Source organism: Ricinus communis, chromosome 7 (assembly GCF_019578655.1).
Source record: "Ricinus communis isolate WT05 ecotype wild-type chromosome 7, ASM1957865v1, whole genome shotgun sequence".
Classification (NCBI taxonomy): domain Eukaryota; kingdom Viridiplantae; phylum Streptophyta; class Magnoliopsida; order Malpighiales; family Euphorbiaceae; genus Ricinus; species Ricinus communis.
Genome location: NC_063262.1, coordinates 19038600 through 19053359, shown reverse-complemented (window position 1 = coordinate 19053359; position 14760 = coordinate 19038600). Strand labels below are relative to the sequence as shown.

The 14760-nt window shown below is 27.6% G+C and overlaps 2 protein-coding genes across 2 annotated transcripts; one reads left to right on the top strand and one right to left on the bottom strand.

Moving 5' to 3' along the window:
- Positions 1 to 2499: 2499 nt before the first annotated feature.
- On the top strand, positions 2500 to 7483 carry LOC8277686 (probable terpene synthase 9). The gene is made up of 7 exons (XM_048376288.1): positions 2500 to 2771; positions 2867 to 3119; positions 3727 to 4102; positions 4579 to 4797; positions 4934 to 5072; positions 6375 to 6623; positions 7181 to 7483. Exons 1-7 carry the CDS (start codon positions 2541 to 2543, stop codon positions 7466 to 7468), a joined length of 1755 nt encoding a protein of 584 aa, XP_048232245.1. The 5' UTR covers positions 2500 to 2540; the 3' UTR covers positions 7469 to 7483.
- Positions 7484 to 7815: 332 nt separating this feature from the next.
- On the bottom strand, positions 7816 to 11303 carry LOC8277685 (glucan endo-1,3-beta-glucosidase 9). Its single transcript, XM_015717194.2, has 2 exons — positions 10878 to 11303; positions 7816 to 9150 (listed from the first exon to the last, which is right to left on the bottom strand). The coding sequence occupies exons 1-2, from the start codon at positions 11210 to 11212 to the stop codon at positions 8037 to 8039; spliced, it is 1449 nt and encodes a 482-aa protein (XP_015572680.2). The 5' UTR covers positions 11213 to 11303; the 3' UTR covers positions 7816 to 8036.
- Positions 11304 to 14760: the final 3457 nt, after the last annotated feature.

Sequence of the window (14760 nt, the reverse complement as noted above, 5' to 3'; positions counted from 1 at the left end):
ATATTTATTTACAAAAATACCAAACTCACAAATTTCCATTAAACCCTCACAAAAATAAAATTATACTTTTAATCCTTATTCCAAAATAATCCTCCAATTAAATCATATACACAATTAAATTAAATAATCAATTTCCAACTCAAAATTTAATACTACTAATCAATTATAATACCAATTTTCCCCAAAATTCTTTTATAAACATCCCTCACAATTTCTACCATAATTTTTTTTCAATATATAATTTTATTTATTTATATATATATACATTTGGGAAAATTTTGAATAACCAAATAAAAATATAATTTATTCCTCAAATAATTTATTTAATTAACTCCTTAAAAATCAAACTAATTGGATATGAAAAAATAACTCATTTATTTATCTAACATGAACATTCAAAATTTGTATTTAAATCATTCCAATTAAACCGAATAAAAAGAAAGCTAAAATTAACTTAAATAAAAACTCATTATTAAATATATAAAATTTTCGGGTGTTACAAATAGACTAGAAATAGCAATAATATAACTTTAAATTTAAATTTATTAATTCTATCAAAATAATTAAATTTATTAAAAAGTTTAAATTTACTATTATATCCATTCTCAATTTGATAAGTGCTAGTGAATACTTAACTCGATAAATACCCATGTTTAAAAAATGAATGCAGGTGGTACTAGCTTAATTTACCCATTTGTAACTATTATATTCTAAACTAATTTATAAATAATAAGGAAATAAAATAAAAATTAAAGTAGTAAAACAAAGAACAATCAGAAGTAGTAATTAGATAAAAAAACTTATAAAATTTAAACCAATCATATAAAAGTTAATATACAAGTAAAAATATTAGTAAATAGATTGGACTTAAAAGATACAATTAAAAGTTAGTACCTATATATGGTTAGTAAGAATTAATTTAGGGTGATAAAAATAGTTTAGTAGGTGGTGGCATTAAGAGAGGAATATTGGAAATTGGAACCATGAGCAAGCTCATTTTACCTCTTCATTTCTCTAAAATTCGTACATGGCCAAAAACACAAAATTTGGAATAAGAGAGAGGAGTGGAATACCTAGAAAAACTTAAGATTAAGATAGGATTTTGCCAACTATTGAAGGAGCCAAGCTAAAGCTAAAGGATTTAAGCATATTAGCAACCCAAAAGCTGAAATTGGTAAGTTGTTACTTGAGTGTTATTAATTTGTCATTAGGGTTCTTGATTACAAATTGGAAAAACTTCATTTGATGCTCTCATTGATTAATTAAAGGTCTGATTATCATGAATTAGTAGAGTATTGAATGATTGCATAAAGATTAAGCTTAATTTAAGTTTAAGTATGTTAAGATAGAAAACTGTCAAAATTCCAGCAACCTTGATGTTTTGTGTTTTAGGCATAACATGGGTTATATGAGTCCAATATTAAATAGATATTTGCTATCTATAGATAAAAAATTTAAATCCTATCAAACTCGTCGCATATAAACCTGGTTAAGGAGATTAATTGGTCATAAACTACTGGTTCATGGTTAATTTAGAGATTGAACCTTGAGTCAGCCGTACATACAGTTTAAGTTCATTACGTTTTCGACTTGATCCCAGTTGAACTAAAAATTTAAATAAAAAATATGAAAACCATAATTTTAAAAAATTAAATTACTCACACCCTCTGATTTATTTATTTTATATTTTTCATAATATTTATTATAATAACTATACATTTCATGAGTTAATTTAGTTATCTTTTTTTAAGTGCAAGCTAAATTTGAATTACCTAAATATTAAATTATATCAAGTCATATATTTATATATATTTAATTCTTTTATATGAATCTTTTTTTACCTTTTTTCTATATCAATAATATCAAATAATTTATTGTAATTTAAAAAAATTCTTAGAGGTTGGACCAATTCGAACCGGTTGTTCCAATTCATGATCGCTTCAAGCTCAACATGATATTGAACATTAAACGACCACTACCTTTTAAAAGTTTTGATCAGTTCATGAATCAAACTATTGTAAAAGTCAGTTCTGAGTTTGATCAGTCAAGTTCGACGTTCAAATAACCCTTTAGCTAGTTTTAGTCACAAGTATCAAAAACTTTAAACTCGGTGAAATATGATCATACACTTCATATACCTCTTTTATTTAAGGTCAGACACATAAAAGTATTTGATTAATTACTATTTATAAACGAGAGTCTGCAATACAGTCTTGCATGCGAATATCTATTAGATTTGAGCATGAATAAGCACATGCTTATTTTACCATAAAAATTAAGTATTTAATTAGTCATAGGAATATGGTTAAAATTCAACTAAATATTTTAGTAACCAGATTTTTAAAATACATATCCAAAAATTATTCAACCTAAAAATGTTAAGTAATTTAAGGACAAGACAAAAAGATGAAACGTAGGAACATGTGGCTATAATTTGGTGAAAGTCTTCCATCCGTTTTCTATATAAATTAATGCATGGTCTCTAGTTTTCCTACAATTTTCTCTATCTCCATTTTTATATATCTTCATCTGATATAGAAATGGAGCTAGTATTTTCCTCCTCTCTCTCATCAACTCTCACTGTCACTAAAATATTACGTTCACCGCGCCATGCAACGACAGGAAACATGCAAGGCTATTCAAGATTCCCCCTTTTCTTTACTATTGCTTCAAGATCCAATGCCTCGCAGGCGAAGCACCGAAGATCAGCCAATTATCATCCCACCATTTGGGACCCTAAAGCTATCGAGTGCTTGAGAACTCCTTATACAGTAAAATCGCAACATCTATCGATTTGATATGCATATATTTTATTTGAGCAAGATGATTTCAGAGACTAACTTTGTAGAAGCTTGTAAATTTGCAGTATGATGGTGTTCATGGTGCTCGTTTGCAGAAGTTAAAGGATGAGGTCAGAAGCCTACTTACTACATTCACTAAAGAACCTTGTGGTCAGCTCAAATTAATCGATTCAATGCAGCGATTAGGGGTTTCTTACCATTTCCGGGAGGAGATCAAAGAAATTTTGAATCTTGTTGAATTAGATTCCGATAGTGATCTTTATACAACTGCTTTGCACTTTCGGCTTCTTCGACAACATGGCTTTACTATAAGCAAAGGTGACTTGTATGACTTAAATTCATAATTTATATAGTTATAGACACCCTTTTGATTAATTGTTCTCATAGAGAAAAGCTTTTTAGATGCAAGTATAACTAAAAAATGTTTATAGATAACAAATATTAGAGAGCGCTAGGTTGCAAAAACTTTTGAAAGAGTTATTTCTTTGTGTTGGATACGGACATCAAATTCTTTAAAAAATGATTAGAAAAATTTTGAGAACTTCTGGATGAGTTTTCTATTATCTTTATCTTTAACAATTGTATGAAAACTTTGAATAACTTTTTTATAATATTTAGAAAATTTTGTGCATTTTTTGAAAATTTATCCTATTTATATTTGATTTCCCGATATATTAGTTAAATTCTTCTTTTAGTTATTTTGTCTAGTTTAGATATATGTTCTTACTTATATACTAAATTAGCAAGTAATTAAGATATATTTATCAGTTTTAAAAATTAAATATATTTTAATAATTTAATGCTAAAATGTAATTTATTGTTCTCATTATTATTGTGATGTATATAGTGTGATGGATTTTTATAAAGTCCTAAAAGTCTCTCCGTATATTCTTAAATTGCGACTGATCTCTTTTGTATCAAGCAGAAGTATTTGAGAAGTTCAGAAATGAAGATGGGAAATTCAAGGACAGTCTAAAGGAGGATATTTTGGGGCTTTTGAGTTTATATGATGCTTCATACCTTGGAATGCATGGAGAACACATTTTAGAAGAAGCGAAAGATTTCAGTACTGAACAGCTCAAGTCTTTACCAGGGAGATCACAAGGAGACATTGTAACATATCAAGTCAAACAAGCTCTGGATGTCCCACTGCACTGGCGGATGCAAAGGATTGAGAATCGAAATTATATTAATATCTATCAGAAAGAAGATACAAACAACTTGGCTTTACTTGAGCTAGCCAAGTTGGATTATAATTTGGTACAATCAGTATATCAGACTGAGCTGAAGGAGCTGGCAAGGTATATTTATATATATTTAACTGATATTATAAGTCTTATTATGAGAGTCATGCTATTTTATCCATCAAATAATAGAGTCATATCAGAATAGTATTTTTCCTCAATAAAAAAAAAAAAAAAAGAAGCTTCCCCATGGTCAATATTCATATCAGATTAGTTTATTATACAACTAAAATTTCGTGTCTTGTTTACGATAATGATGGTCAATATATATATATATAACATATTTTCAAGTCTGTATGTCTACCAAATTCATATCTCTTTGATTCCTATTAATGAGCTATATTTACTTGAATCTTAAAATAAAGAATTAATTTGCTCTCTTAATTATATATTTGGAAAGAATGAGATTAAGACAGGGTAAGATTTTATAAAGTAAATGAAGGTAAAATTTTAGGAGATAAGATGTAATTTTTGATATTGAGTAATAAAATTATTTAAATATATAATATGGGATATGAAACATGATTTGGTAGGTGGTGGATAGCCTTGGGTTTCAGGGAGAAGTTGCATTTCTCACGGGATCGATTGATGGAGAATTATTTATGGTCGATGGGTATGATTTTTGAGCCACACTTCTCCAAATGCAGGATTTACCTCACAAAATTTATATGCATTTTATCTTCAATTGATGATATGTATGATATATATGGGTCACTGGATGAGCTCGAACTCTTTACGAGTGCACTAAAAAGGTAAGCTTTATATTAGAATTTTGTAGAATATCTCTGATTTCATATAAGGATCTCAAGCAATCTATCATCTCCTTATCTAACTCTTTTGTGTTTTTCCTAACATTAACTTCAACAATGTTCTTCAATAATAATGCAGATGGGATCCCATGGCCTTAGAGGAACTTCCAGATTACATGAAGATATGCTATTTGGCTATACTTAATTTTGCTTCTGAATTAGTATATGATGTCTTAAAAGAAGAAGGGTTGTATACTCTGCCTTTTATTAGGGATGAGGTAAATAATTGCTAGCTATACTCTCAGTTTGTTGTACTAAACTGTTGGACGAATCATGCAAGTTATAAGAGAATGATATATATTTTAAGATCTATATCTAGATAACTTGCTTCGTCAATACTGAATTTTTAGACTTAATATCCTATCCATACTAAAATTTAATTTAATTTTTTAGTACTAATATTTCTATTTATGTTTCAATTTATGATACCTACCATTTCTTCAACCTATTTCTTGTTTATATGATTATTAGAAATATAATATTCTTATTTAGCTTATTATATTAGCAATACAAACACATTAATAACTTATCTTACTAAGTATTAATAACTTACTTTTAAATTTTCTGCACATTATACTGTTTAGAAGTGGTCCCTGTGTGCATATATGATAAGTTATTAGTGAGTTGATATTGTTAATGCAGTAAATCAATTAAGAATATTTCAATTGATGCCAGCAAAAATAAGCCAAATAAAATTATAGGTAGTCTAAATTGAAACAGAAATAAAAAGACTAATATCAAAATACTAATTAGATGCAAGTTATATGCTCATATGTTACGTGGTTATTGCTTTTACTTTAATTTAAAAGAAAAATATCTATATTATAAAATTTAATTAATAGTAAATTGAATATATATAATAACAATTTAATAAAAGATGTGATTGATAATATATAAAATGGGAAAATATTTAAGATGTTAATTACATATATATAAACTATACTAAAAGATATAATTAATATATTATTTTTTTAAATTGAGAACTGTTATTTAATTAGAAAAATTAGTTATCAACTCATATATTAATGATATAATATTTTTAAGAATTAGTTTTATTATTTAACTAAAAAAATAACATATTAGTTAATATATTAATCATAATATAATAATTCAAGAAGATACGTAAATTATATTTCAATGTGATATCTATTCATAAAAAATAAATATATATATCAAAAAAATTTATGTATCAAAAATAAAAAGAAAAATTAGATAGACTCAGCCTACAAACATCATCCGTAGATAAATTGAGTTAAATATTAACATATGATATTATTTATTAAATATTGTATTTATATTGATTGATTTTTAATTATGTCTAATATATGTCAAAAAAATTTATTCTCAGCTTTTCTATATATAGATTCTATATTTATCACTCATCCACCTATAGGACGTAATACACTCAAAATGGCAAAAGATATCATATATAATTGTCAATGCTCTGAAATAAGTTACATGCATGTGTCATCACCATCACCAAACATCTAATTATTAATCATTACATATGTTTACTGCAGTGGGTAAAACTTTGTCAAGCATATTTAGTGGAAGCGCGATGGTTTAACAGTGGATATACTCCGACTTTCGATGAGTACCTGGAAAATGCATGGATCTCCGTTGGAGGTCATGAGGCCATTGTCCATGCTTGTGCTTTACTGGGGCATACTTCAACCGAAGATTTTCAGAATTTCTTGAAGCATGGGTTTGAGCTAATTTATTGGTCATCCTTGCTTGTTCGACTCAATGATGATTTAGGAACATCCCCGGTATGAATTAATACATAGACCATATTATATTTTCTAAAAATTCAATCTAACATATATATATATATATATATATATATATATATATATATATATATATATATATATATATATATAAAAGATCCGTCTATACAATAAGAATATTTAATTATGAAGATTTTCTAATTAGTTGACTCTGTTAGTCCGTTCTCACAAGAGTAGGAGTATAATTTTTGGCATTTTAATTTAAATAAGATTAATAAAATTTCCTCCGCTTAAAGGATAATCATTTGTTACTAATAGAAAACTCTTTCTCGTTTTAAATTGAAAATTGAGGTTGCAGCAATGAAACTATAAATTTGATACACAATAAACGAATATGATAGATTTTTTTTTTAGATAATAAAGGAGATTTTTCTATTCTATCTTATTCATCCATACTGATAATAGATATTGGAAAAAATTCTCTTTTGTCTAAGTTTACGATCTGAATAAGTCGTATATATATATATATATATATATGTAATTTTGCTCAGTTATCATACTAATATTATTCTTTTAATATTTTTTTTAATCTAAAGGCTGAAATCAAAAGAGGTGATGTAGTAAAATCTATTCAGTGCTATATGATTGAGAAAGGTGTGTCCGAAAGAGAAGCGAAAGATCATATTGGAGGTTTGATAAGTCATGCTTGGAAGATATTGAATGAGGAGAGTGTCAAGCATTCTCTTTCTAGATCTCTTGTAAATATGTGCTTAAATATGACACGAACTGCTCAATGCATTTTTCAATATGGAGATGGTATCGGAACATCAACCGGAGTGACCAAAGATTGTTTAGAATCTTTGATCATAGAACCTATCCCATAGAATAATTTCACTTACAATATTGTTCCACACCCATAATCTTTTAGGAGAAATTTTTTTTAAAAAAAAATATCAATTGTACATTCTACCATTTATAATTTTAAATATGTGATTTCTTTCTTAATAAATCTTGAAGGATTCCCACAAAGAAAAGAACTTATATATTGAAATTTAAACTCTGACCACATCCACCTCATTAACCAAGTGGATGGTGATACAGAAAACGTATTTTTTCACAAAATAATGTGTGAAAATTATTTAATAGCCGGTAAGTTAACGACCTAATGAATATAAAAATAAAATCTAGGAACTACTTAAGACACAATAAATTATAAAAGAGCGACGAAACAAACACGAAAAGTCCAGGACTAAACTATGGACTTAATCAATGAGAATCAACTCATGGCTACTAGGATATCGAATAACATCATTAAAGCTGAACAAGATTTCAAAATATTGACATGCCCCAGGTAATGGAAGTGGAGCCTGAAAATCATTGCTCCTGTACAAATTTGTAATAGACCTAAGGCAAAGAAAGAGATACAGACAAAATGGCCCAAGTACCTACCCACTAGGTGAAATGTAGTAAAAAGAAATATGCATTTAGCAGTAACAAGACCATCCATTGAAAAAGATCAGTCCCAGATAAGGAATGTGCATGAGAAGCTTTAATTTCAATAGGAAATCTACAGTTTCCAACTGATGGATCAATGGTTGTGACCAATCCCAACCCCCCAAAATCACAGCTCTCTGCCCTTTGATCATGCTGCTGATAATAGCTATTAAATGCATATGATATATTTCCAGGCCAGCTGATATTGAAGCAGGATCCACCAGGAGAAAGTGCAGTGCAATCAGCAACTGAGCATGCATCCAAGGCACTTGCAGTTGCATTAGACAAATCTTGGTTATTGTTTACAACACACCACTTAGAAGGAAGATATTCCACATTTTGTGCATTCATAGGATTCTTTAAACCCTGGCCAAAATCAATATGGTATTTGGCTTGGCCATCAAAAGTAAACACTCCCCAGTGTCTCTCAAAATTCCCTGTGGCTATGCTCCTCTGATTCTCATCTAAAAGGCTAAATATGTACGTTTCTATTGGTGGATTCTGGGGTCTAAGTGGTGTTCCCAGTCTGCTACGAAGATGATACATTAGGCCTTTCATAAAGGTCTCAGCTAAGGGTGAAGTGGCATTGGCTGCTCCATCCGTAGGCCACCCAATCTTTGAAATAACAATGTTCATATCAGGAAATCCAACCATTGATAATGCAGTAGCCAGAGTATCATAGCTTAGGTCAAAGCTGTTTTTATAAGTTCTGTGGCTATCATTGTGAGGGCGTGCATGTTCTTTGAAGAGAGTAAAATCAAGCGAAATGTTCTTGTTTTGAAGGAAGGTAATAAATGGTGAGATGGTCACAAAGAAAGGCGACTGATGCTTTCTGAGAAATGTGAGGAGTTCAATCATAGTTTTATTAAGGTCAGGCCTGAAGTGCCCTTTGGAGGGCAGGCTGGATTCTGACTGGAAGGTGTCATAACTGCATGGAATCACAACTTTAATCTGGCCAGCCAAGCTCGCTCTGGTCAAAGCTGATTGTATGTTGATGGCTGTGCCGATGACAAAGGGATGGAACTGCTCACCATAGCTTTGGTGAAATGGCTCATCTCCAACAGCAACATACCTAAGAATGGTCCATTGTCAAGACAGTTAAATCTCCTACAAGAACTTTAAAACTTGCCTCACAACAAACAGTGACACAGATAATGAATAAATAATAAAAAGAAAAAGAAGATCAACTGCGCCACTGTAAAGCGTAATTGCTGAAAAGCAACTTGCTGCTTACTGCCCATTCTTAATGCTAAATACCACAACTTCTGTCCACTATGAAGTATGAAGCACGCTCACAGATACAGAAGGCATTACACAGTCAAAACAGAACACTCACAGCAGAGATTTGTCTCACACAAACTGTTAATTTTGACTGTACTTATGCGGAGTTATATAAAAGGAAATTAAGCATGGAACACAATCAATAATGTTCTACAAAATGCAAAACTCATGAACTGTTTATAAACCTTTTATTTTGGAGTCCATTCATTCAGTTGTTAAAATAGTATTATTATTTCAGTATCATAGATTATAGCCATTCAACAAATTCAGGGAAATACAAAGGAAGCATATCAATTTACAATGTCTATGCATGACGCATTGTTTTATAATCATCCATTTATCCTCTTTTTCTCCCCACAACAATGGCAAATAGAAAATGAATAAAACAGCTGTACTACCTACTGATGAAAATAGAAAGTTTCCTCTGAAATATCAAAATATTAACATATTCCCGATGTTACGCTCATCAGTGATTAAAAGTAATTGGACAAGACACCCTCTAACAACAGCTCATTACGTAAAGACACACATGTTCTCTCTGTGTCCTGCTGTGTATGAAATTTCAAACATTATAATAATAACAAAAATGACAATAATCGAGAAATGCCTCAGTTCCTAACCCATGTTCAAGCAAAATACATGATTCATGTCAGACATGAAAACAGCAGCAGTATGAGCTTGTTCATGCTTCCTAGTCTGGATTGTACAACATGTTATACAGTGATGATTGTGAAACCAGCATAGACTCATATACAAAGGGGGAGCATATACTCAAAGCTCAGTTTATATAGGCATGTTCCCCAAAGGAACAACCACATAAACATGATCTTGGAATGAAATAATTGGAGTATTTTATTGCTCTCTGTAATACTCTTTTGCAATGTAAATTTCAATATCTGAGTTGAAAGATGTTACGGAATTCACAGCAATAGCACGCTTAGTTTTTGCAGAATAAAGAGCGTGCCATGCCCTTTAAAACAAAGATTCACAAATGCCACACCTGGTAAAACCAAGAGGCAATATGATTGCAATTATATTACCTTCTAACCTCCCAGCAATACAGTGAGAAAGTAATAACATAGAGCAGTAGCACATATAGCAGAGTATAAAAAGCTTCTGTTTTCCACAGTTACGTGCTATAAATTTGGTAAAATAGACTCACCTAACCTCAAAAATAAAAGAATTTCATCAGAACCTGTGAAAAGCCGTCTGTTTATTATTAATTTTTGTTCATCTACTGGTGCATGTATGCAATTTTGAAAACAAAAATAATGACTGATAAAAAAGACCACTAATTTTCATAGCATCTCAGAATGCTAAAAAGCTTTATATTGTCATGATAATTAAACTTAATATTGAACAAAAAATTTCTACCTGTCTATTTTTATTGTACCCATGCTAAGAGTTATACTTTAACACAGTACGGATGATTGTCAAAAACCCACTTAATCTAAATGCTCAAGGTTTAAGACACAGTAACTAAAAAGCATGATTCAGACATAAGAAAGTAAAACATACTGGATACGGACACCAGTAGTGCCGGCAGAGAAGTAGCGAGTGACATTGTCATGGACCCAGCTATCAGCAGCTTTCTTTGAAGAGTTTAAGGTTTTAAGCATGGAATTGGGAATGCCCACAGTGACACCAATGTTAGACCCAGAAAGAGCTTGTAGCACAAGTGGGTCTGCATCGAAGAGTTTCACTTTTGATATGTTGTTTGTTTTCAAAAGCTCAACTGCCTTTGGCGGTGGAAGTGGATGCGACGCTGTGGTTCCCCAGTTCACACCAATACCTTTAGCAGTCCAACACATGGTTGCCCAGCAGAGAAAATGGAGACAATAACTTTGGGGCATTTTGCATTTGGCTTTGGAGAAATTGAATTTGAATATGCAAACCGGAACCTAAAGCACAGTATGAGAGAGAGAGAGAGAGAGAGAGAGAGAGAGAGAGAGAGAGAGTTTGGGGTTTAATGCTGTGACCTGACGCATAAATGAGTGCAAAGTTACGCCCTCCAACTTTTTTTAAAAAGAATTATATTTGGCACAAATTTGAGTTCATTTTTATTAATCCCCCATCTTCAATTAAAGTTAACTCCTTTTATATATATATAATCATTCATTCGTAAGCTCTGCAAGGTGGATATTATTTATTAATTAATATTTATTTATAAAATATACTTAAAAATAATATAAAATAAAATATTCTTTTAATCTTTTTATATTTTAAATTTTATTAATATAATAATATAAAAATTACTTTAAAAATATCTATCGATTGATTTTTAGTATTATAGAAAATAATAGTATAAATATTATTGATATTTTTATTTTTTAGAATTAGAAATTATTATATAATTCAAAATTAATCTATTAGTGAATATATATTAAAAATATTATTAAAAATATTATTTTTATTATTATCTATTAGAAAATTAATATATTAATTAATATAAATTAAAATATATTTAATATATTTTTTAAATTAAAATCATAATTTAATTAGAAATATAATTTATTAATCAATAAATTAATAAAATAACTATATAATTAAATATAAACTTAAACTTTATATGTCAAAAATAATTATATATGTTAAAATAAAATTCTAAAGGTTAAAATATAGATACAAATATCAAAAATAATTTAATTTAAATATTAAAATATAATTAATATATTATTTCTTAGGATTAGAATTATTGTTTGATTAGAAATTTAATTTATTAATCAATAAATTAATAAAAATTTATAAAATTACATATAAACTTAAATTTTATATATAAAAATAAATATATATATTAATAAAAGTTTTATATGTTAAAATATAGATACACATATCAAATTTTATGTCTTAGAAATTAATATGTATTTTTTAAGAAATTAAAAATTTATTAATTAATAAATTATGAAAAACCAATTTCATTTCACATTACATAATAAATAATCCTATTTATTCAATAATTAATAAAACTAATCTTTTTAATTATTAATTATAAATGAGATATTGGAAAAGCTACAACATGAAGCAAAAGTAATCATATTATTATTCATGTAGTTGGTTTAGACTTTATATGTTGAATTGAACATAAATCTTTAGTTAGAATATAAATTTATTTTTATATAATAATTTATTAATTTTAAACTTACATAATGCAACATGTTTTGATTATATTTATATCGGTCAATACCATCTTCAATTCTTAATTACTATAATTTAACAATTTTTAATTTATTAAAATATATTAATGATTAGGGAGTTATTTATTTTATTAATTTAATCAATATACTTAAATAAAAAGTTCGTAAGAAACGTATTTTAGACCATTTTTATATTATTTATTTTTCATTTGTCTTTAAAACTAATAAATATGGAGCGATTATCTATCAGTTTGATATATAGGTGAGGATATATACTAAGCTTAGACAAGAAATTTTCTTTATTTTATGAAGCTCTTAATCTAAGTTGTGATCTGTTAAAATTTTTATATTTTTAATTTTATGTACAGAAATAATTTATTTCATTAGACTAACAATATTAAAATACATAGGTGGTAAAAAGATGTTTTGGTATAAAAGAGAAGGTTAAATTTATTATTTTTATGAGATTTAGTCTAATATATGACTTACATTTTTTTATTATATTAAAATTCTATTGAGTTTTAATAAAACTAACTACTATCTCTTTCTGTATTAGACGAATGACTAAACTGGCAATTTAAGGTTATAATTTAATCCTTAACTTATTATGAAGTATTAAACTCATCCAAAATTAATTTTATTATCAAATTAGAGTAAAATTTATTTTTAACACATGTTATTTTTAGTGTCTAATTAAAATAATAAATTTAATATTTCTTTACTTATTTATATCTGTTATTTTTTTAGTATAATTTAATTCTAAAAAAATAAACGTATTAAAAATATTTATTTTTTATTTCATATTATTAAATTACTATGTAATTCAATTTTAAATTTTTAAATAAAGTAAATAGTTAAAATTTATTATTTTTATTAGACACTAAAATTAAACTATATTAAAAATAAAAAATTTACTTGTATTAATCTCATTTGAATGGTTGATAAAAAATTTTATTTTTAACATACAAGATTATCATGATTTTTTTCATTGATAGCGAACTTGTCAACTTACTCTTTAGATTATTTCACTAGACTAAAACATAATTATAAATTTTTATTTTTATTTTTTATATAATTTAACTATAATATATAATAAAAATAACAGTAAAATAATACTTTTTAACTAAAAATATTTATTTTATATTAATAATTAAAATTAAATTATATAATAATTTAATAATAAAACTAAATGGTTTTAAAATATTTAAGCTTGTTTGAATTAAATTATATTAAAAGTAAAAAAAATTAGAGTAAAATAAAAAAATATCAAGTTTATTATTTTAGTTAGACACCAAAATTAATTTGTGTTATAAAATAAAATTTTATTTTAATATAATAATAAAATTAATTTTAGACGAGCTTGATATTTAATAATAAGTTTAAGAATCAAATTATAATTCCAAATTATAATTTTCAAATATCATGAAAAAATTAATTTTAAAAATAAAAGTAATTCAGCCACTAAACTTTGGGAGCAAAATCAAATAAGCTTTTTCCACCTTTTTTTTACCATTTAAGTCTAAATTTTAGTATTTTTGTGTAGTCAACCTCTTTTTTTTTTGTTAAAAATAAGAGAGTTAAATATACTTCCTTTGTAAAGAGCTTCAGTTGAAAAATATAGAATTAAATTTAATGGTTATTTATTTATTTATAAATTAATAAATAATTGAAATAATCTAGACACCATTCAATAACACAGTTGCCCTCATCAACAACATTACTACCGTCATTGTTAACAACACCGCCGTTAATACCGCCTCTGCCAATAAATCCACCATCGACGATGACACCTCTAGCAACAAAGCTGATGTCAATGTTGCTTCCAGCAACAAAGCCACCATAATTTCGCCTCCAACAATAAAATTACCGTTAACGTTGCCTGCTTCAATAAAACCATCGTAAACAGCTCCTTCAGAAGAAATTGAGATATATAGAAAAAGGAGGCGAAGATGATAAAAACAGATGGACAATTGGAAGAATGCCTCTCAAATTTCCTTTCATATTTTATAAACGAATTGAGAGATTCCTTTCTATATTTGTGAAAGAATTCTGGGAATTTCTTGATTCTTGCATGGGTATTTTGTGAAAAAATTCTGAGAATTTCTTATCCAATTCATCTTTCGCTTTAACTACGCTTGTTGACTTCACCGGTATGACTTTGCATTTTCTCCGATTGTGGATTTGCTGGATTCAGTGGTTGTAGAGGAGTTGAGTGACTGAAGAGGGAAGAGGAGCAGAGAAAATGTGGTATTCTCTCTTTTTCTTAT